Genomic DNA, 24,942 nt, shown 5'->3' with positions numbered 1-24,942 from the left:
ATCACAGCGTGTGGGGCTTCTATGCATCGGAGAGGTCCCAGCCGTGATAAGCCTTCTATGTACGGGAGAACGGCATAAATTGCCGACCTACGGAGAGTGTCTTAAGCTCCGCCCTTTGACACAACATTTACACGCCAATGAAGAGGCATGTTCCATAGATCAGCAATAAGCAGACTCTGCAGCACGATAAATAAAAGTAAAGCTTGCGGATGGCAGAACCTGGTCAACGAGGTGATTGAGAACCTGTGGGGACTCGGCTATAAGCTTATTACCCCGAAAGTCGGGGCTTTGCGGAAGCCCTGCATACTAAGTACCGACCAGATGGACCGCATTGTACGGGTATTATTCCGCAGACCCCCCTTCCCCCTTTTCACAATGAGAGAGCTCGAAGAAGCGGTTCTCACCATGAACAACAAGAAGGCGCCAGGTCCTGATTGTATCCCGGCGGAACTTTACAAACTGGTGTTGCGTGCTGATCAGCAAGAGAAAAAGAGATCCAGAGCTCCCGACTGCTTACCAAGCGCTGTGTATGCTTGGCACGACCGGGAAAGTCGTCGAAAAGCTCATCAGGAGTAGACTCATTCCACGCTGTCCGAGACTTACCCCAAAGGCAATTCGGGTTCAGAACAGGGAGGTTGTGGATGCGGCTCAGCGAACCGAGGCACACAGCCGCCGATCTCAATTGACAGTGCTCCTCATAACGCTTGATGTCAGAAATGCCTTAGATTCCGTAAGGTGAATAGATATGCTAGGCACATTAGAAAACTCATTCCATGTGCCAAGCTATCTCTTACGGATATTGAGGGATTATCTCAAAGACCATTCCCTACTCTATGAGATGCTACAGGGCCAGAGGAGGATGGAAATCACGTCGGGAATAGCACAGAAGTCCATCCTAGAGCCGGACCTCTGGAACGCGTCCTACGATAGTCTGCTGAAACTCGATATGCTAGTTATTGAATTTTATCATATTAGGGCTACGGTGGCATCCATTAAAGGATCGCTTCCTTTTCAAGGTCACACTAGAGGGAATAACGGATTCCGTGCTCAGAAAATGACAGCTGCTTTCCGAGATAAAGTTATTCGACCCAATACGATGGAAGGAACCTTGTATTGCTATAGGGAAGATAATGATTTAGCTGTTGCGGTTACAACTGATAGACTGGGATGACACAATTTCAGGATAACTTTACGCGAAAGTTTTTGATGAGCCTTCGATCAGTTTGCCACCAAGCCAGACGAATCGCTGAGAGGGCAGTAGGAAGTAATGATCAGGGACAAAAGGAGAATGCTTACAAGATAGCGAGAATGGACGCTTTGGTATGACACCGATGATGAACCCAACGAGTACGTTGTCTCTGTGGGTGTCCTATAGGGCTCCGTACCTGGCCCACTACTGTGGGGTTCCAGAAGAGGCCACGATGGTGGGTTATGCCGATGATAGGGTTGTAGTCTAGATGGGTTGGTTGTAGTCTAGATGACCATGAGTTATACTCTTACAAGGCAACCAGTGATGTTAAGGGCTGGTTCAAGAGCGCTGGACTGTCACTTGCGGAGGAAAAAGCGGAAGCGGTCCTCATCACAAAGCGCCGGGAGCGAAATAACGCCCGAGTTAGAATTGGCAATCACTTCCACGCCACTTCCTAGCGGGAGTGATGATAGATACGAAGAAAGTTTTAAACAACACGTGCAATATGCTTGTAACAAGGGATCCACGACCAGTATGACCCTGGCAAGAATAATGGCGAACTTGGGAAGGCCACGGTATACTTGTAGGCCACTTATTACCAGGGTGGTGAACTTGATTTTGCTTTATGCCATCCCTATTTGGGGAAACGCATGCCCATAAACTGAGTGCCGTCTATAGGAGGACAGTCCTAAGGGTGTGTTCTGCCTTCAGATTCATCTCAGATGAAGCTGCATTTGTCATCTCCAGAATGATGCCAATCTCGACAGATGAGATGACGAGTATATACAATATGAAGTCAGTCCCTCCTTTGTCGCAGACGAAGAACGCCGAAAGGGAGAGGACCACTCCAAAAAGGGCCAGTAGACATACAGGCTGATCCCTACCATCAAGGAGTGGTTAGAGAGACAACATGGGGAGGTAAATTATAATCTTACTCAGCTTCTGATGGGGGATATCGCCAGTACCTTTACAGGTTCGAATTGGATGATCTGGGGTAAAGTGGGCTAACCCCGCCCCGTGATGTGGTAGTACCGGGGGTCGTTTTAGTGGGTAAAAATGCTGGACTCATTCAGAAGAAGTTCGTTAACTTTAAGATCTCCGCCAGTCGCAAAGGTAAGATAAAACGGAGGGAAAATCAATGAATGCCAAAGGTGAAGAACTATTTAAAAGCAGTAACTCGATTAGGATAGAGAGCAGAATAGTTTAACTATTTTTGTACCAAGGTGTGTGAAGGGCAATTCCTCTGAATCAGGGATCTGCTCTCTCCATCAAGGACAAGCACAACATGCACCAAGCCATAAAAAGTATGGTGAGATCTACTAGAGTGCTCTACAATAAATCGCAGCAGGAAGAACGAAATTCCAAGGACTAGTCGAAACCTGATGCCCCAACCATGTCACAGGCCACCAAGTGACACCTAATCGTATTGCAATCAACCTGTCACCAAACAAGAGACTGCGAGAAAAACGTGTGGATCCTCTACTGATTAGCAATCGAATTAGCAAACGCCAACGGAGGATGGACCAAAGTGATTAATAAAAAGGCGAAGAAGAAAGCAAAAGTGCGCATTCGCCCAGAGGCAACTGTGATCTCTAGCAAGGAAAATTTGTCCTACGCGGAGATATTGAAAAAGATCAAAGTTCAACTTGACCTAAAAGATCTAGGCGGAAATATCAGCAAGATTTGAAGGACCCAGAAGGATGACCTCATGTTTGAGCTGAAAAAATCCAGCTTCGGAAAATCTGATGGCTTCCGAACTCAAGTTAAGAACACACTTGGGGAGAATGGCACAGTACGGGCCCAAAAACTTGAAGTCTATATGCAGTGCAAGGATTTCGATGAAGTGACATCCTAAGGCGAAATTCGGATTGCCTTGACGGAACAGTTCAAGGTGATGGAACTTGTCGAGAAGTTCATTGTGATTTTGGGGCAAGCTTATGGCTATACTCAAATGGCCATATTGCGATTACCAGTGGACGCAACGCAGAAGTTATTGGCGGCCGGAAAAACTCGAATTGGATGGATCGTCTGTCGTCTGAGAGGATAGATTTCTTTAAAGAGGTGCTTCAAGTGCCTCGTGTTTGGTAATTTCGCAGAGGCATTTACCAGTGGCATTGATCGGTCCGATCGATGCAAAAGGTGTGGGGTGAAAGGCCATATTGCCAAAGAGTGCTTCACACAAAACCGTAAAAATAAAAAGTAAAAGAGATTTGATGTATAAATTTTAGGTCCCAGAGGCGCTCTCAGACAAAAGGAGTCCCCTTGAAATTTTTCTAGATTTCCGTATTTTTTTAGAGGCATGAATGTATGCAGAAAGATCTTTCCACCATCACTCTAAGGTTGAAAGTGTTACAAAAAAGCTTCTTGAGAAAGTGAATTGGCTAATGGCTGGATGGATCAGAGTTCCCGATAAAGATGAGAGTAAACTAAAACTAATTCTATAGTTCTTCTCATCGCCGCAAGATACTATACCATCTACGTTCTTTTATTCGTGTATGCGAACTCGTTAACGCTTAAACTAATGGTTATGAATGCTATTCATCTTTTCTAAACCCAAGTTTTGTAGCGGATTTTCTAGAATCACATAAATAGTTATTTTCACATTTATCTGTTTCTCATTTACACATACATACATTTATGTATACATTAAACCTATTAAAGATTGATTGACACTAGCTTTTCTATATAATATGAAATGAGTGGGTGAATATCCCTGTCTAACTCCTCTACGGATAGAAGCTTGAGAAGAACCCCTTGCTCAGGAAACATCCTTTCATAATGCCAACAGAATCGCGGTTACTTTCGTTAAATTTCAAAGTCGTGTGAGAAATTCCAACCATCTTCATTGCGAACTAAGCCTAATACCATGCATTCTAGTTAAAAATAAATAGAATTTCCCACCGCGCCGACTCCACTCTATCGATTTTCATGAATAACGACGAAAGTGGCGTTGACAAGAGCTTCTGTTCTCGACCTTAGAAAGAGTTTTTCCAGCCACCATAAGTCGAGAGTTGCATGCGCTCCCTGAAATCAGTCAGTTTTCGCATTTGATTTCGCGTAACAAGTCGCGGTTAGTGGATACCAAATGAAATAGTTTCAATATCAATTAAAAGGTTTGCCAACAGTTTCTCAATACAAAGCTACTTTCAATTTCTAGAAAAAAAGGGAGTTGTTTTTAGTGGAACAGTTTAATACGGAGGAGTTGTATTGTGAGTTGAGATTTTGAGTGGTTTGTTTGAGTGGACTTTGTGTTAATCAGGTGAAAGGACTTCACCTGGCCGATCAACATATTGTGCAGTAGACGAAAATCTTAGAAAAATCTTGAAAAGTGGATAACAAAAGGCTTGTTTGGAACGAGGAGTACAATAATCAACTGTACCTAAGTTCTGGAAGGATTTACAAGATGGGCGACCACGGCCCGGATATGACCGCTTTGGAAACTGGTGAGTTTTTGTAGATCCTAATTTTCTTGTGGTGATAGTCTTATAATTTGATATCACTCGTTACTCTGGTTACTCTGGAAGAAATTAACTATTTTATTCTTAGTGGAACATAAAGTGTTAATACTATTCAGATAGCATCTGAAGCGCTTCGAAGTCCAGCTGTTTTTGCCATCCCACATTACGTGAAGCTATTAGACTAGTACTTTTGCCAGTCTTTAGCTCAGCAAGGGTATTCTCGGCGCCGTTGCTTTTTTCTTATCCTTAATAGAATTACCAAGTTTCACTCTAAAGTAGGCGATAGGACTCTCGATACTGCAGGCGGTCGTACTAAAGCCGGGGTGGGGCGGAAGCAGCATGTTGAAAACATGGGAGAATGATTTTCGCCTGACGGTATGGTGTGTGACGTAAGGACGCGTTGTCCCAGGACTTTCGTATCTCGAAGTGGTCGTGGTTAGGGCGAATGAGTGACAAAAAAAAAATCGGAAAACCGGGGAATAGGGGCATTTGTGGATGACTCGTTACAGCACAGTCATAGTCAGCGAGAAGAAAACGGACACGACGGAAGCACAGGCAAAGATAATTTTCTAGATGGTGTCCAATAAACAGAGAATATGTGCGACCTTTTGGAGGTGGGGCGAATCAAATTTCTCCGGTACTTGAGGAAATTTTCATCCGTAAATTTTTCTTTATTGCGCATCAGTGGTCGAATAATACAGGAAATATTATGACATTTTTGGGAATGTTATGGTTTATATATTTGGGCGAGGGGATTATGAATAAATTGCCATTGCCCTTTATCAAACGGATATGACACAAATGTATATTGCTAATCACATACAGTTTTATCGTTGTGGCTGCGAATGTGTTTATTTGCGGTGAAATAAATTTCAGTCAACAACCGTGAAATTAGGTTCTCTTTGGAAGTAAATAACAAATGAGAAATATGTTAACCTGTGAACTTTTTAATTGTGATATTGTTTTGGGTTGGCTTTTCTCTGCTATACGACAGAATGTATGCATATATGTAGCTCTTTGTACTGCTCAACAAGGGGGGTTGTATTTCTGAGAGCTTATGTTTGAACAGCGAAACAACTTGCATTCGATATTGCTAGATTATGAATAAACATATTACGGATAACAAATAATTACACTCCAATAAATGACTGAAATAAAATAGATGGGTTTTCTGAAATGTAATATCGGTATTCAATATGTCAATTGGATAGAAAGGGAAATGGAAAAGATACATTTTCTTTGGACAAGATAGTTCCATTTGAATAATTAATTACCTGCAAAATATGCGTGGGAGGTCATATATAAAGTATAGCAGAGGGCGGGAAAAAGAAGAGAAGTTTGATAATAGCGAATGTAAAATTTATATTGCTGGCACTATCAATTTTTCAATCAAACGCTTCTTGTCGCTGTTGGTGTTCATCAAAGAAGCGTCCTCTCACTACTCCCCTTTGTTCTTGTTATGGACACCGCCACACGGGATATCCAACGTCCTCCGCCCTACACACTGCTTTATGCAGATGGTGTTTTCCTAGCATCTAAAAGCAAAAATGTCCAACTTGTCCAAAAATGGAATCATCGCCTCACGCAACGCGATCTCAGATTGAATTTAAAGAAAACTGAATTTTTGACGACCGATCCCCACGAAACAAACACAATCATTGTCAGCGGCGGTGATCTGCCCAGAACTGAGCGATTTAAATAACTGAGGTCAACGCTATCAGCCAATGGAGAACTGCGTTATGAAATTGCTTCAAGCATTAACGCAACCTGGATGAAGTGGCGTTCCACCACTGGTATTCTTTGTGATCGACGTATCAATGAACGTCTCAAATCTAAAATTTACCACAATGTCGTCCGTCCAGTCGCTCTCTATGGTTCTGAGTGTTGGTCAACTATAAAAGACAATGAACGGCGTCTTGCGGCAATGGAGACGAAGATGTTACCTTGGGCTTGATACGCTGGATAGGGATTTAAAAGCCTCGAGATTGCGCCCAGATCAGGCATTCGATAGAGCCAAATGGTGAAACCGATCACGACGAGCCGCCCTCGCTTGTGAACGGGACAAAGGCTGAAGAAAAAGAAGACGATTATTCGAACACAATTCTACGAGGCATTATGTCAAATCTGAAAAGACATCTCCGTCGATCTTCCAGGGAACGGGACGTTGATTTGGTTTTGCTATCTTTGCATACCTAATTTGGTTTTTCCAAACAGATACATTATTACGCTAAAAGTCTTATTATTTTTAATGTTTAGCACTAATACAAATGTTTCAACAGGTGCGTTTTGTGTAAATATTGACGAGGCACTTCATATAAATGAAATAATTTAACCAGACTGGAGCATGTAAACAGTTTTATTTTTCATGTACCTTGAACTAATTAAGATACTCGAACAAGTTGAAAAAAAATGCAATTCATATGTGAGGTTTCAAACCAAAACGAAAGCTTTTCAAACGGAGATCATTATCGATGCCCGGTCTTACCTTTAAATAACTCGGTTTTGCACCAAGGTCTACCAATCAACAAGTTCTGGATATTCTGGGTTTCAGGTGACTTTGGGTTAGATGGAGGTAGCGGAAGAGCTGAGCAGGAAAGGAGCAGGGTGGCCATTACACGGACCATAGTCGGAAATGGGTTCATGACTATGACCCTGAAAAACTAAGAAAAACGGCTGAAGGAACTGTACGGAGGCAACCTACCAGGAATGGAATAGCCCAGGGTGCTCATGGGGGAATATCGACACAAGCGCTTGAAAGATTGTTTAAACCTCCCCAAGCAGTGCCTCCGGATTATAGTATGAATACTCACTGGTCACTGTAGGCTAAATTATCACTCGGCCAAGCTGGGGTTATTCAGAGATAATATTTGTAGATTCTGTGAGGAGGGTGAAGAAGGTGGTGAAGGTGAGGAGGGTGAAGCACATGTTCTGGGACAATGTCCGGCATTTGTCCAAAGGAGGGTAAGACACCAGATTCCAGGTTTAAATTCTTGGAAATAGGAGAAATAGGAAAATTCCTGTCAGTTATATGCTTGGACGACATACTATAAATAATAATACACTAATAACCAGCAAAGGAGGGCAATAGCTCTTCTAGGATGCAGTATAACTTCTCTTGACAGGATAATAATCCTAATAAACTAATAAGTTTCCGAGTTGCCACAATCTCGGCAGATGCCGGACTTTACCAATACTAGCACTCGGTGTCAAGCATTTAGGCTCGGACGATTCTACTGACTGGTGGTGGTAGCTGGTGGTAAACTAGATTAATAGGGGAATTTGTCGAGAATTTCCCACTACATCGAGCTCGTTTGCTGAATGGTGTAGTTCTTTCTTTCTTTGATTCACGAGACAGTGGTTCATAGTTCTTTCTTTCTTTGATTCACGAGACAGTGGTTCATAATTCTCTTTCTTTTCCACGTGTTTAGGCTCAATGCTGTCATCATTGTGATAGCAATATCAATAATATACCCAGGGCGGATCTTGTCAACAAACAGCACTTCCGGCCTGCTGTGTGGAAATCAGTTAGAACTTGCCGGTCCCTCAATATATGCCCTACGCAAAACTATGCATGTGGCTTATACCGGTAAACCGGGTATGTTCCCGTAATCACCCCATACTTGTATGCAAGGTTTTGATGGATCACTTTACATCCAGCATTATGCCTGCCCTTGTATTGCATCAGCGCCATAACAGTGTACAAGGAAATCAGATAGTCAAACGTTTGCAATGCCGAACCACATATTCTGCACTGCTTGTTCTCTATCCATTATCTCATTATAAGCTTTCTTTAAATACCGATGGTGACCACGCCATCCTGAATGACACATACAAGTCCATCTTAGGCAAAAGCTTCCCAGCACACAACCATCTGTTCGAGAAATGCAGATGGACCATGCTTTACCATGCATTGCCTTCAACTTTCATTCATTAATATGCTCTTGGTCATACTCTACCCTGGACGTTACGAACCAGGTTCATCCGCTTCGCGGCAGAGCCTGGATGATGCATTCGAAATTTGGACATAATATAGTATAGTATAGATCGCTCTTCATTTACGGCATGATTTCAAATGCATATGCCAGTGAAAGGAAAGCGAGCACACTCAGTACGCGATTTCAGCTTCAGCTTCACACGTCGCAGGAATTCGGAAAGCAAAACATCCTTCAGTTCACTAATTAGAGCGTGGTTTCCTAGCAGAATTTCTATATACTTGTAGAAGACGGTTTTGATTATAGCTTGGATGGGGAATTCCATCCAAATATGACGGCTTAACATGTCTACTATTCGCAACAGCCTTCAAGGATGATCATTAGTATCAGTATACATCTTGATGTCATCTAAGTATATTAAGTGTGTTAGCTCGCACTAGCACGTAGGTCATATTTTATTGCAAAAGCATGCCCTCTAGCATCATTCAGTAGCCACGCAAAGGAGTTCAGTGCCATACAAAACCAAAGATAACTCAAGTAATCCCGCTGGAAGATAATTCCCCGTATACGGATGGACTCTGAAGTGTTCGCACCTTTAGATGAATGCAGTGGTAAGGTAGTATGCCACCGTTCCATGACTGTCGCCAAAAACTTTATTAGTTCGGGATCAATGGTATACAGACCTAAGACATCAATTACAACAACCATTGCCATTGTGCATCTCTTCGGGCCCATGCAACCTGATAGCCGTAACCGCACCACAAGTGATTTAGTTGTTTAGTTTAGTTGCATATCGAGAGACAGTCGAGATGCAATCTCACCACTGATTTACGATAGAATTCCCGAAGTTGCTGGAGATGCACAGAGCCTGGGAGTACCCGATCTATGCAAAAGTTATGTTCTTTGGAATTCATCTCGAACCCCAGCGGAGACTTCAGCTGGATGGGGAAAAAGAGTGCTTCGACGTATGCTAAAACTGTTTCCTGCAGTGCGGCGTGGTGTTGTTGATACCGCCGCCTCAGGCTCCATCGACTCTTAGTCACTAGTTCCTGCGGTGATCTTCAGTTGAACACGCTCTCTGATAATCGCCGAGATCGTGTCGCTACGAGTAATACTGCGGTACTCGTTTGCGATACCTTATACAGTCACGGCGTATCGCGGGTAACGTGGTGAAACAAGGGGCGGTAAGATGTGGTACCCGTTTCCGTCGTTGTTATTTCGTAGTAGGAGCGGATAATAGAGAAATTCAAGTCCTCAGTCCACTTCATCCGCTGCCTATTCGAGCCTGCTGAGGTTGTGGCCACATATGGTTTTCCTAAGTTGAAATGATATTGATGTTGGAAAATCTCGAAAGCGATCTTTTTGCTTTTACATCGGTCAGGGTCAGCCTAGTCAGGCTTAATAATTTGTATACGGGGCTGTCCAGCATAGCAAAACAATGCGGAATATTTCCTAGATATTGTTGAGTAACGTGATATCTCTATAAATGTTCCTGCTGCTGGACGGTATTTCTTTTATTATGTCGGTGTCGATGCCAATCATCAAGCTTTGATTTATTACAGCAACCTTGAGCGTAGGTTAGAAGACTGTTAGGTGCAGCTGGCCATTTCCATGTTCAACCATTTTGATTCAATTCTTGGTGGCTTGTGATTCTTAAGCCAATGAATTGTAGGACTTTTTTCCATGCTTGTTGGTGGCAGTATTTATCCCTCGTCTTCAGTTGGCGGTATTCCGACTCGTAGGTATTCAGCTTGTTGAATAATTCATCAAAATACTTAATCCATTGCTGTATCCACTTGATGTGGCTGCTCACTGTATTTTTCGAGACTGACATGTTGTCTTTCTGTTTTTTTTGCTTTTGTCTATAAAGTCGCTCCTCTCGATGGAGTTCCCGGTAAACCTCTGTGCATGCCTCTTTTTTTGAAATCGTTGCATTATCCTACAGGCAGAATTTTTCGAATGGGGCCGTACCAACGACTTTCAGGGTATCTGGTAGCCGCGCTTATTGAATTGCTTCAGTGTTTACTTTCTCTTAGTCAGAGGCGCTTTGAGGAGCAAGACAGCGACCCGAATCATCACTTCCCTGTTGCACCTGCTTAGCACATGGACACGTGGGATCGCATCTATAGCAACGTTTGGTTATGGATCTCTTACCCCGCAAGTCAAATACTGCCTACGACCATTTTGTGTTCTACTTTCCCTGGTAGAACGATCCGCCATCTGTTATAAGGTATATTCATGTATACTAAGGGCGCTGAGATATCATCTGAATACAGACCCCTTTCCTACTTTGCCGTTGCAAACTTGATATAGGTTAGGTTTGTTCAAATATCTTCTAGAAGGTATTCTTTGGGACTTGGAGACTCACCATAGGGGTGTGAATGTTTATGCGACTAATGTTTCGAAATGATGGTCACTGAATTGCATAGTTAAAGATAAAAATCATTTTCGAATTACAAATAAAATATTGAGGATATACAAGATAGCTTTCATATAAGGAGTAGGGAATCAGAAAGCTTGCTAGCATAGTTACTCCGAGCCAGTGTTTTTGTTGGCTCATAAGCCCCACTCTTTGCCATATGATTATTCTTATAGGTCAGTCTCGCACGCCCGAAGGTTTTTTTAAAAACTACCTGTGATTAGAAATATCAAGAATTTGTAATATTGTTCCCGCTTCTACTTGGTTAAAATATCGGATTGAGTTAAAAGTCACTGCGCTTTTTTGAAGTCATTTATTTTTATAAAGAGCAAAGTTTAACCACTGATGTATTTTCGGTTCTGTCATCTTTCGGAGAGCTTTATCATAGTTCATTCGAGAAACGGGAGAAGGTGCTGATTTATCGTCTCATTTGAACTAAATGTTACTCCATTCAAGCAATTTTGAAGAGAACTCTGACGGTGCAAAATCTGAAAAGGCAGTACATCCCGTATAGGTCCTTTTTGACGGTTCTTCAGAAAATTGGGCCTTGCATTGTCGTAATAGAACAGACGTCCTTAACGATTAACGAGCTCTCGGCTTTTCTGATACGTTGAAATTATCGAATTGCCAAGAATATTCTTCCGAGTAAATAGGTCCCTTCCTTAGTTCTACTAACACACTCTTCCAATCCTACCATTCTGATTGTGAAGTTGTTTGAGGGGGTCTTTACGTCGGGATCAAAACCATTTGCGTTGCACATTTCTTCAAACGATCCACGTCCCATTGTTTGCATATCCAAATTTCTTTAGGTGCAAGGGAATACTTTTTTGATTAACCTTCAATGATTCGGCAATTTTTCGCGTCATGAAATGTAGATTTGTCATTAACAATCTTGGTGGGCTGTCCTGATCGAGCAGCATCTTTGGTATCAAATTGGCATCAACATTTTCTTGTGGAATTGTCACCGTAAATTTCACACAATTTTTTACGGAGATCACTCCCGTTCTTTCCTTTACAGAGGCAAACAAATAAAATATGGCGAAAGTGCATAGTGTGGCCTTTCATTTTCAACTCATTTTGTAAAATCTAAAACAACAACAAAGTCGCTCAACTTTCTTTAGAGAACGAAGCTTAAAGTGACAGCTGTCAAATGAATATGACAAATATACACACGAAGGACCCCAGCGGTATCAAAAATGCCCCAATACCCGACGCAGGAGGGGTAACTGCATGTTCCCTGTCGTCGCAAAGATAATAGCTAAAATAATCCTGCAACGCATCCAACAGATGCTCTCTCACCGGGTCATGGATCTTTGCCATGGAAACCATATATCATATGCCAAAACATTACACTTTCTTCTATGAAATGGTCATGTACGAAAATTTCTTCCCAAAAAAATTAAGGGAAAATAACTTGGATAACTTCAATATCTTGTTGGGATTTAGCTCCTTTGAAGAAAGTAGCAGAAGTTCAATGAAGTAAAGAAGGAGGTAGTAACGCTGAACGAGGACAATGGAATTCAGGTCATAATCGAAAGAAGAACCATCAGTCAAAATTGGAGAAGAAAGTTGTCAATTACCCTTTGTGAGAATGTGACGTAAGGATTTTATTAACTTTTCCGCCTCCTCATTATGTATAAAAAGGATGAAAGGGCACTTTGTGTTTACCAAGAAATTTTGATCCCACGGCTATACTGGTCTTATATTAAAAAGATGCATTGGAATGGTAAAACGGAACGTGCTATAGAGAATTAGGTCGAAAGGAATTTGTGTAAAACATACCGAGAATCTTATTCGGGACAAATTTGCCAAAGGGCAATCGGATGTTGGAAGGAGAAATCAATGATTTAAATAGATAGGTCGGGAAGAATATGAAAGATTGAAGCCCATTCATGGAGAACTCTTCCGAGAAAGTAGGTAAGTAAGTAAATTAACGAGAGCTGCCTAAAAATTATTAAATCTCATTGAAATTGCATTTTTGGATTTGAAAAATAAGGTTGGTATGCTGCCTTTCTATTGAGCTATCTTGGTTGATGGTGAGCATTAGGGACAACTTAAAACTGCGGCCCTTTGTGAGTTTTACTTTGGTTTTCGTTAGAAGGACAGAATTTTTCGTCGATAATCAAGAAAAATTGAAAACATTTCACTCGAAATATGAGAACCAGTCAAATACAGACCAATTGCATACAAAGAGTTTAGCCTTCAAGCAGACCACAGTCTCACGGTTAAAAATATAGGCTCCCACGTTGCGCGGGTGTTTTCTTCTCTGATGGCAGTTTTGGGATGTCGATGGTGTCTCTGCCAAGAAATGTTATTCCCAGCTCGCAAAGCAGCCTAGATTACGCAAAAGAGATATCGGAAGTGGCAACCCCAAAATTAAACGAATTCTAGCATCAGACTCTGCCTTTTCATTCTTCATATTCACCGAACTCCCGCCAACAGATTACCATTTTCGTAGAAATTTAAATAACTTTTTATCAGAGAAATAATTTAGCAATGAAGCCTTCCAGGAATTTCTTAATACTAGAAAGTTGGACTTCTACGAAACTGGCTCTTGTATCGCTGGGAGAATTGTTTCGAATCTGTTTGTGCTACCAATTGGTTTTCTAGGGTACAACAGCTTAGTGCCGAGAGACGGAAAGGAGAAGTTTATAGAGTTTCAACTTCCCATTTTTCTTAAAACCAGAATGTCGAGTTTATATCGCTGGAATTTTTGCTCGAGTTGGGGAAAGCCTGCATTTTTAGGACCCTTGAAAAGGATACGCAAATTCCAGATACCATTCATAATTTGTTTTTGATAGCCAAAAATCGTGGCTCTAAGATCAGTCCCCATCTGAGGCGTTGTTGACGCCATTATTAATAATGACGATAATTACACATTTGGTTATAATTGGTCCCAAACTCTAACTTAAACTTGAGGTAAAATAGGTTGGAACGGCTGGTTTGACGATGAATGTAAGCTAGCAACGGAACGGAAGAATGCTGCATACCGAGTAATGTTGCATTCTCAAAGGACGCGGGCACGTGCGGAGACTTATCACGAACTCCGGCGAGCGGAGAAACGACTTCAAAGACGGAAAAAAGAATCCTAGGAGAACCAACAAGTCTGTGAACTCGAAAAGTACAGGGAGCAACCGCACCAGGCGCGCAAATTTTATCAATAAGTCAGCAGGATGAAGCCTTATACATCTCGATGTTCACCCTTCCGAGACAAAGAAGGAAATCTGATTTCCGACAGAATGGGCATATTAGAGCGATGGGTTGAGTATTTTGATGAACTACTGAACAACCAGAACATCGGCGAAATGGAAGTCCCGCCAACTGAACACGACGGGCAAATACTGCCACCACCTGGTATGGAAGAAACAGTCCGTGCAATTCATCAGCTTAAAAATCATAAGTCGCCAGGAGCCGATGGAATTACAGCTGAATTGGTTAAATATGGAGGCGACCAATTACACCAAATGGTTCATCACACGACTGACGACTGACAAAGAGGCATTATCCATCTCATACATAAAAAGGGAGATATCACACAGTGCAGCAATTATAGAGGTATCACGTTGCTAAGTACCATCTATAAGATATTCTCCACTATCTTGCTAGGTCGGATAGCCCCATACGCTCAGAACATCATTGGCCTATACCAAAGAGGCTTCGCTCCAGGCAAATCAACAACAGATTAGATTTTCTCTCTGCGGCAAGCGATGCGTGGTACGATCCTCAAGCAAGACAAAGTATATGGTGGCAACGTCAGCACCAAAAACCAACGCGAAGAATAAAGATAGGAGACTACAACTCTGACCGTTGGTAATTTCTCCTATCTAGGGTCGAAAATCACAACCGATAACAGTTACGATGGTGAAATCCGCGCACGGTTGTTGTCAGCCAACATTTCAGCTTACAAAGACTGTTTCGCTCGAAAGGTCTCACCATAGGGCTCTTACTGAGCATAACAATGATCTTGCCAGTCCTCATGTATTCCTCGGATACTTAGGTTATTAGCAACAAAAATTGCGAACTCTTTGCCGCGTTCGAGAGAAGAATCCTCTGAAGAATTTTTGGCCCCCTACATGAGGGTGGACGATTCCGTAGCCTCCATAACGACGAAATATATAAGCGATACCATGACAGTCAGGTTGAGGATAAAATCCGGCTCAATAGGTTACGGTGGGCGGGTCACTTAATCCATATGGATGCGGATGATCCTGCCCGGAAAGTCTATAATGGTAGGAAAAGAAGACGAGGCCGACCCTGCCTGAGAGCGATGGCGTAGGTCAGGACGCCAGACAGCTTTTAGGGATATCAAATTGGTGAACCTCGGCGCAAAACCGGGTGTCTTGAGTTCCCTATTCAGGCAGCCCTAGACCGAATACCGGTTGTTGCGCCGTTGATATGAAAATAGGTTTGGAAGTTCAAGTAGAACCTTCTTAGTACATTCTGTAGGCTTATTTTCGTTTCAGAATTTAATTAATTGTTTTTGATACGTACTTCGAATACGAGCAATGTCTCCTTTGATGACGAAATGTCTTTTCAATTGCATAGCTTCATTTAGTTTATGATGCGCCTAATAAGTGCAAAATAGGCTTTCCAATTACAATCGCCAGTTTCAATTCAAAGCAAGCTTAATCTATCTTTCTGGAGCGTTGCCAAAATTTCTCTTGTAATAAGGCGAGATGAAGAAAACACTCATTAAACCTTAGAGCCTTTGAACTTTCTATGCTGACCATTGAGTTGAGGATTTATCGTAACTAGGAAGACTGGACTCATATTGTAGGCGTAATTAGACGATGGAATATCATTTTACCATTCATCATAATCAGTTTACTTGTGATCCCTCCTTGCACACGTGTACAAGGAAGTTATACTTCCTGTTTATTAAACAAGTATCAAGGATAGCCTGTAATTAATTACGAGGAACTTTGTACATTTCCGTACAAGTATTTTCTATTTAGAGATTCCCACCTGAGCCACTCATGTTTCGGACGATGTAATTAATAATATGATATATAGCTAACCTAATTAACCTTGAACAAGGATGAAAATATCCAGGCATGGATGGGAGAACTTCCACTGAAGCTGATAGCTACAGGGAACCTTGCTGAAAGTTCCATGTTCAAAACATTGTTCGCAAAGATTAAATGCTGCCTAGTGGAATCCGTTCATATTCTTTCAAGGAAAATAAAGAACGTTTTTTTTGGATTCGTATGTTGTATACTTTAAAGGGAAAATCTTTTTTGATTCAGAAGGTACTTATTACATCTTTCCCGTATTACCATTAACTAATTTTGAATATATCTAGAGCCGTAATGACTTACACATCCTCCTAGTTCCCTAGATTTGCAATATAGGTAACAATACGATTAATTGCGCTGTTGAATGCTATACACTTCAGACTTTCAGACGCCTAATTAGGGGTGGAGTACTGAAGAGACTCATTTGCTTCCAATTTCCATTTTGTTCCTTATTAAGCAAACTGTGAAGCTTATTCCCCAACGAAATGTGGAAGTAGGCCCAGTTTAGGAAGCTCCCCGCCACCATGGGTAACATCTTCATTAAATAAGTACGTTAAATTGTGTTATCGTAAACGAAACATGTCTTTATTTAAAGAATAATTACTTTGAAAACTATCTTCAAACATTTAAATTATCTTTAGGAACAGCATTTTGTCTGCAACTAGTTTATAATTTATATAAAGGATAATTGCTCTGCAAACTCGTCTTATAGTATTCAAACTACATACGAGTGAGTATATACCTTCAAGAACATCATTTTGTATATATATATGGAATATGCCATATACGAGGGTATTCCTATTTGAGTAATACTCGACCCAAATATGAGAAATGAAACCGGAGATTCCTTTACATTTGCTGCCTCCTATGAGGATTTTCTGTTCGTATGTATGTAATGATGTACGTGCAATAAATAGCGAACATGAGAAAGTATTTTTCAGGGAAAAAGCGGAAAACAAGATACCATATTTATGCTGAAATGTGGTTGGACTTTTGACGACAGAACATTTGAATGGGAGAATGTATTGTATTTCTATCTTTTGTTGATTTTGCAATCTTACAATTGATAAGATGAGTTTACAGGAAATAGATAGTTCTTTGATGGAATAGGAAACGAGCGTGTATTATGACCGTTTTAGTGTACATCGCGAGCTACAGTTTTTTTTCACGGCAACAGTAAGCTGACGTTTATTTGCAATAAAGATAGTAAATGTATCTGCAAAAATTTTGAATATAAACAGACCCTATTTTTCCGTTCATAGTTCGTGTTAGTGGGGTTTGGAAAACCATGAAAATCTAGAGATGTGTCGTTATTGTTGAATCTTTCTATTTTTTTAAGATTTTCTGTAAAACAAAACCTTATTAAACTCGGTTTACTGTCTGTTCGTGCGTCTGTCTGTCTGCCATACCTTTTACCTCAGAAAGGTTTGCTCATATTGATACGAAATTTGATAGAAAGATGGGACCTGCGAATCCCATTGCATGTAGTAACACATTGTTAGTGTTTGCTATATCCAAAGGAGGGTGAGCTTTTTTTCCACGGAGTATATTCATGTGTGACATTAAATTAAAGAACTCGGTTTTAGTTTTGAAATAAGTTGCAAAGAAGAGGAGTGCGGGGGCCCGAGAGGGGTGAGTTACTTCAAGGACTCGTTGTCAGAAACTACCAAACCCAAATATCTGAAAAGAAATGTGGCGATCCATGAACATGGTAGTTAGACCTCCAAATACTCTACATACCGATACCTATTTAAATAAAGTTAATAATAGTATATAGTATATTTTCTAGAAATTGACTCGGTACCCTTTTAAGTTTTTCCTAGAATCATCAACTTTTGCAACTATAGAGCATGATACTACCAAGTTTGGTAGAAATCGCACTATTATTAACGAGTTATAAATTTCTTCCATTCTAAGACTTTGAATGTCAGCATCATACTCAAGTGAATGGTTTGACAAACTAAAGGCATAAACATTACGAGTTAGGTACAAATGGGATAAATTCCCACTTAAATACACAAAACTTTCCGACTTTCCCGACTTGCTTGATCAAGAAATATTCTAACAAAATACATTCGAATTCTAGCATGATTGTTTATTGGATGCAGCGAAATATTTTTTATAGACAGAAACTTAGCGGCAAACAGAAAAGTAGATATGTTTTTGTGTAAACAAAACTCTATTAAATTCACTGCCTAACTGTTTGTCCTTCTGTTTTTCTGCCTGTCAATCTATTTAAGGATTTGTGTGCAACAAAACCTCACCAAATCAATTCAATGTCTGTCTATCTGTCTAGCCAGGGTGTCACACTCGATTTACTAGGAAATGGTTAGACCAATCACCACGTAATTCGGTGGATCAGTGGGTCGAACTTGTTTTGTTTTTAAGCTAGGAGCTCCCCATACATGGGATTTTTTCGCAGAATATGATCATGTGGGGTGTCAAATGAAAGGGCTTGTTTAATACTTTCAAAACAGATTTCTGATACTGGTTGTCATGTCGACAATTACTACGGCGGAAGAAAAATCAAGAAGATGCTCGGGCCATGGGATGATTCTATGACTAGGTGCAAAATAATGGTCACGGACTACCTACATCCTGATGGAATGATAAAATCAGGCACCTGCAGGCTGGATGCCTGGAATTGAAAAGGAATTACTAACGTGCAAGTGACGACACATAAGATAATAGCTAACGGTATTCATCGGAGAAACTTGCAGAAAGCAATCTGTGAGAAAAAAATAAAATTCATTGAAGGAACTGTATGAAGAGCCTCACATCAACCCATGCAAATCAGCCTATAAAACGATAATAGCTAAATTGAAAAGGCGCAGGGACTCGCAAGATGGTAACCACCTTGTTTCCACTACCGTAATCATAGGAGAACATAATAATACTGTCAAGGGACATCGCACTGTGTCCTAAAGAAGGAAGGAACTTTATTATGTTCCCTACTTCCAATCGTTTCAAATTGGCCTCTAGTATTAAGCATTCTCCAAAGTGCTTGAAACTACTGTGCGCAAGTGCCGGACACTGCCCCAGCAGTGGCACTAACCGAAGAGGGGAGCGCCTATTTGAATTTATTCTTTGCAATAAGTTAGAAATATACAGCATGGAGAACATTCGTGATCAGCACTACACAGGAAGTACACGCGTAAGTCTTAACGTTTAGAATAGCAATGTTCTACCCCCTACAGTTCCTTTTGAAACGGTGTATATTTCCGCCTGCAATATGCTGGCATGCTTTCCCATTGGTTCAAAGTATGTTTGCCTTGGATCAATGACGCCTGCGCCTACTCTCTCTGCCGGAAGGGTTCCGTCAGTGTATCTACTAATCAGTTGCTGGCTTAAGCCGTATATCAATGTCACACGTGCAAACTGGCAACGCGTGGTATTGGTTAGTGTCGTCAGGTCAATTCTCTAAGGCATGTATAAGCAGTATTGACTCCTGGGCCTATTCTATAGATAATTTTCACATTAGCAAATACAACGGCCAGAGAGTTCGTCAGTACCAGTGACCTATTATTAGAAATTTTATTTCCCCATACCGCGTTAGGTCTCCTATCGAAATGGGGGAAAATAGGGAGTCAGGTGGTCGTGTTTATCACTACTTCATGTAACAGTTGCCCATATTTCAAGCTTGGTGGAGCCTAGCGACTATAGATATGAACCTAGTTAATTTTGGTTCTTACAAATTCATTGCCAGACGTTGTGATGGTTCGTCGAATAAATATCTTCGAATACCCTCTGTTTGGTAGGTAGCTCATACCGCATTGTCTTTTTCTCTGCATAGCTCGCTAATAATCGCCACGATAACATCAATCCCGTTGATTGATTTTCCCAGAAGATCATCTGTAACCTCTCGGAAGTTGAGGTTTGTCTGAATAAACCTTATTCGTCTCTTACTTTTGGATTTGGCGATTTTTTTAACAATTCTTTGCAAGGGGGCTTTTTTTGCCACACCGCCTACATCGATATGTTCCCCTCTTTTTGTGATCGAACCATCCTTGACATTCCGCTGATTCTCAGCGTAAGGAAAGCCACCGCTTTTGGTGATTCTTAGAGTGTATTCGTCTCATTTTCTTCCTCGCACTTGTCCCCAATCAAATAGCTGTCACTATTAACACTTGACGTTTCATCCGTCTGTGCGGACCTAGGCGGAGAGTGTAGTGTTTTATCACTTCCCCAGAAGTGTTCCGTTCACTGCTTTCTATCGCCTAAAGAGTTATCTACTGTGATGCCAAGTAAATAAGCAAAGCAAATGTTAATATCTTCTTCGTCTTGCAATGGTAATTCGTGTCTTTCACTTATATTTTTATATGAGTATTTGTTCCTAATTTAGGGACAAGCTTGCTTTCACAGCCCACAGAACCTGATAAATTCCAAATTTTAATCGGCTTTTAGAGATAGTCCTTTGCATATCTTCTGTATTAGCTGAACTAACGCGAGGGTCCCCCCAATTTAGGGGGCCCTACTTCCACTGAACGGCGGTTCATTTGTCTTGGATTTGCAAGAAATTAGTGTTGGACTTCGAAATTCGTCTGAAATGTTCACCACAATCGACCTGACACAGTGCTACCCGGATCGTGTACGCAGGGTAGAATATGGAAGGTATGGAGGAAGTTACTGTGCCGGCTTGTGTCAACAACTGATTCGTGTGTGTCTGCCAGTCTTCCCGTACCAGCGGCTTCCCAGTTCTTTATTCTGGGTATTCTTCCTACAGCCATTTTTCGACTACCAGTGGATATCTTCCTCCCACCATCCGTGAGTAAACATGCACAGGTATAACACTTTTAGATGGGGATATCTGCAACATCATAGACACCACTGATAGTTCCTTTATCTGCAGGAAGAGACGCACCTGCTCTGAGATATGGCAACTCCACACAGGTACCGGTCTATCTGTCTTTCTGTTCGTCTGGCTGCCTGTCTATTACACGCAATTTATTTGGGAACGGTTATAGGCATTGTCACGAAATTCAGTGGTGACGTTGGAACTATGAACCCCGACGTAGTGAATGGCGTCATGTTATGTTCAGTTTGAGGGGGAGTTTGTAATACGTGCAAAGTGTGGGTATAATATTGTTTTTCACTGAATATTATAATGTGAGGTATCAAATAGATAGTTCTTTACGAATCAACTGTTAGTTCTTAGATTAGTTTTAAAGGAATGGGGATTAAAATTGCGCACACACATCCTATCTCAAAAACTACCGAGCCGACAAAACTAACTTTTGAGATTTCTAAGTTTCAAAATGCTTTCAACTTGATGTATACTTAAATAAAGTTAGTAATGGTGGATCCTGGGAAATTTGATGGAAAACCTACTATTATTGACAAAGTTAAAGTAGGTCAAGGTTGTCTCTTCTTTGTAAATTTACCGCAAGCTAAGGTATTATTGAATATCAGTGTGCATGTATTGTTAAATATGAATCAAATAGTTGTCCAGCTAAATATTTTTATACAAAAAAATACATGGATCCTTTGACACTTGAAGCGCTGAGCTTCCGGTTTACTACTTGTGTTGTTTGGCAAATAAACCTCAACAAATTAACAATACTAGTGCCATTTTCTATTTCAATATGTAGCATGGTGAATTGTACAAGAAACGACATTATTACCTTTATGAATTGACGTAACTATTGATAAAAAGTAAATAAAAGCAAGCGAAATTTCCATTCCATCCTTATCCATTCAAAAGCGTTACTTTTAATTCGAGTCCTTGGGAATTCTTTCAAAGTCAATTCTATCACGAATACCATCAATATTCGTCGAAGTGTCTACGTGTAATTTCACTTCTTCCAGTCTGCAGAATTCAGAAAATTTGTCACGCCCACGCAAAATCTTCTCAAGTATCTCGTTGTTCTGAAGGAAATGTCCCTTTCGTTTCAATATAATCGGGAAAATAACGTTTCGATAAATATGGATGGATGTTCGCTATATACATAATTTTATTCGTTTGCTAGATGATTTGAAGTCATTTCAGTCCGACAGATATAGAAGGAAAATTTTGATTAGTTTGAAGGCTGGGGCAACAATCTTTTGATTTAATTTGACACAAGGTGATGGGAATTTTCGTCACGGGTCGTAGGTTTGCAAAATGTAGTATAAGTATGTATGCATATGTACCATGAAATTGGAAGACATTCCATGTTTCGTTTGTGCCTTAAAGCATCTCACAGGTTTTATATGTTATCATATGTTGTGGGGAAAATATTTGAAGTTGCAACAGGCTACATATTTGCTGTTATATTATAAACTTTTCCCTCCGCTTTTGAAATATCTCGTAAAGTCTGCCCAGAGGATGTAAATTGGTTACAAGTTGAATTTTCAAACACACCCCCAGAGGGTATGGGAAATTTATGGAGGTTACGGGGGAAGATCCCTCCCTCTTCAGACTCGATGTGAATTCGTGGCGGTCACCCCCTTAAAAAGTTATGGACCTTCGATGAACTTGTCTAAAGAAGTTATGGCACTGCAAATGGGGAGTATTTTGATATTATCAGAGTAAAGTTTGATTTACCAGCTAGGCAGGATAGAGAAGGCGCGTAAGAGGAAGGAAAAGATCCCGCCTTTCTATCCCCCCCCCCCCCCCGCCAAACCCATAACGCGCAATACTTCCTAAAAAATTACGGCGTTTCGAAAAGGGGTTATTTTGGTATCATTAATAGGGTTATTGGTGAGGTAATCATCGCCGCGAAGTACAAGCGGGGTTGCAGGAGGCCCCCTACTTGTTATTTCTTCCCTCCCCTCCTGAACGGCGAATGACCACCACAATTCGCCATCAGTGTTAGAAAGGGATTCCTTTGCTTCCCAAGGGTGGTGCTGACAAATTGAACTTTGCCATGATGATGTCCAACTGACCAGAGCTTCTACCTCTCCCAGAATGCTGGGGAAATCTGCTTTGTATTGCATGTTCCGTAGAACTTAGTAAGCATGAACGACCTTGCCTTCAGTTTGAAAGGCCTAATTGGGTTTGCTTTCCGAGCCGAAAGTTTGGTTCCTGATAGCCATTTGCCAATTTCTTGTAGGGTTACTACAGTTTTCTCATAAATCTCTTATGGCAGTGACGATCGACAACGACTGAAGGAATAACTGATGATGCAAGGGCAACTTAAAAAATAATGATAAAAATGCTGTAGAAAAACAGAATTGAGTTAATCTTCTAAATTAACATGTTCCTTTTCAAAGTAACCTGCGTCAGTTGCTGTGCACTTCCGCCATCGTTCCTACCACTTGGAAATACAAATTATTGGCCGTCTTCTGCAAGTTCCTTACATTGCGCCGTCTCAGCATTTACCACCTCTTTGTTTGGTATGGATTTTCGTCCGCTTAAGGTGAATTTGCTTTCACTTATCATCCATTTTAATTCGCGGAGGCGAGTACTAAACAGGTATTGCGAAAACTGGCCCACACGTCCAATCTATGAGCCAATCGTTTTGAAAATGAAGGTATAGATGGCTAAAAGAATGCTGAATACGATGATATTCAGTATTACTATGCCAATTTCATTCCTTTTGTGCCTTAGTGCACATGATCTCGCATGCGTTTTAATTGTCGGATAATAACGTTGTAGGCTTCCTACAGGCTCCTTCCTGGAATGGTGGAATAAAGTTCTCTGGACGATGGTGTATGAATGAATAATCATCCTCAGCAAATAATAGCCCAAAAATTCATGCAAATCGGCTCTTTTCGTTACTTATTCATATCATTTTTGTTGGACGGCAGCATAATTAACTCCGTTTTCTTAGATTTTCGCTGGTCATTAGTACATAATTACTGTTCCAAGAGAATAGGCTCTAATCCTTGATGCATACGTCAAGTGAAAGGACTTGTCCACTTCAACCTATTGAGTCGGATTTTATTCACAACCAGACTATCAAGTTAAGAAATTGCTTAGAGAAAATTCAGGCCCCCAGGTCAATGGATCCTCGTATGTTGCCAAAATATCTAATCCGGGCCTTTGAGAAAACTCCGTCCCTGGAGGAAATCACCCTGCTTCCTTCCCCCTATCGTCAAGCCGGCACTCAAGTATTTCTCTCCTGTGTCATAAACCAACCGCAAGGAGAAAATAAGGATCAAAAGCAAAAAAATTTTTACTTTCCTACTGTTGTGAAGGAATTAGTGCAAGCGTTACCTTTTGAAAAGTGCATTTTCTACACGGTAACGAAGGGCTGGGAATGTCTTTACGCTACGCTGCTGTACTGTAGCGTTGGTTAACAACAGACCCATTTTTGGTTTCTTGCACGCTCGTCACTATTGAAAAATAGTTTAATCAAAGCGTATCATCCAACCTAGGACAGGTTTTCATTATGCGCTTCAATTCTGTCCATGACTATATGAGAGGTTTCAACAACTTGTTAAAGTCTGGGATGACTCGAAATGACCATCCAGGTTGACCATTGTCGACCACGTGGATAAACCTATCCCAAAACTTGAAGAAAAGTTACGATTACATTCTCAATTGATGCCTCTCTTGTCTAAGATCCTCATGGGGCGCACCTTTGTGGTCCTGAAGTTTCCTCTGGCTAATGTAAATGGAGATGCCCCTTCTATAAAATGTGAGTTCCACAAGGAGTCAAAATGAAGAGGGGAAAAGGATCCTCAGATCAAAAAGAATTAACCATTGGAAATCATAATCATATTTTGAGGGCACAGAAACCGAAATCCAAGGCTCAAAATTGAATAATAAAAACTACAAAACATGATAAAAGAAAATAAATACAGAATAAATATGATTCACTAATAAAATGAACTACATACTCGTATAACACAGTGGCTTCAGAATCATAACACCTCACAAACCCTCAACGCTGTTTGCGGGGTGTTATGATTCCGCAAAAAAAGCTGAAGCCCTCTGTAATCTTGCCTTAATTCCGATTGCCAAAATTTTCCTTCTGTAAACGATTCTACTTGGAGTACATTATCT

At 40.9% G+C, this 24,942-nt stretch overlaps 1 protein-coding gene across 1 annotated transcript in view; it reads left to right on the top strand.

Annotated features, from left to right (window-relative positions):
• The first annotated feature begins 4,123 nt into the window (after positions 1–4,123).
• LOC119658705 (synaptotagmin-11) overlaps positions 4,124–24,942 on the top strand; it is a 94,373-nt gene continuing 73,554 nt past the window's right edge. The window contains exon 1 of the mRNA XM_038066314.1: positions 4,124–4,632. Coding sequence (XP_037922242.1) covers positions 4,593–4,632 — 40 coding nt within the window. The 5' untranslated portion in view covers positions 4,124–4,592. The remainder of the gene's footprint in view (positions 4,633–24,942) is intronic.

Source organism: Hermetia illucens, chromosome 6 (genome assembly GCF_905115235.1).
Source record: "Hermetia illucens chromosome 6, iHerIll2.2.curated.20191125, whole genome shotgun sequence".
Taxonomy (NCBI): domain Eukaryota; kingdom Metazoa; phylum Arthropoda; class Insecta; order Diptera; family Stratiomyidae; genus Hermetia; species Hermetia illucens.
This window is presented reverse-complemented; position numbering and strand designations above follow the sequence as displayed.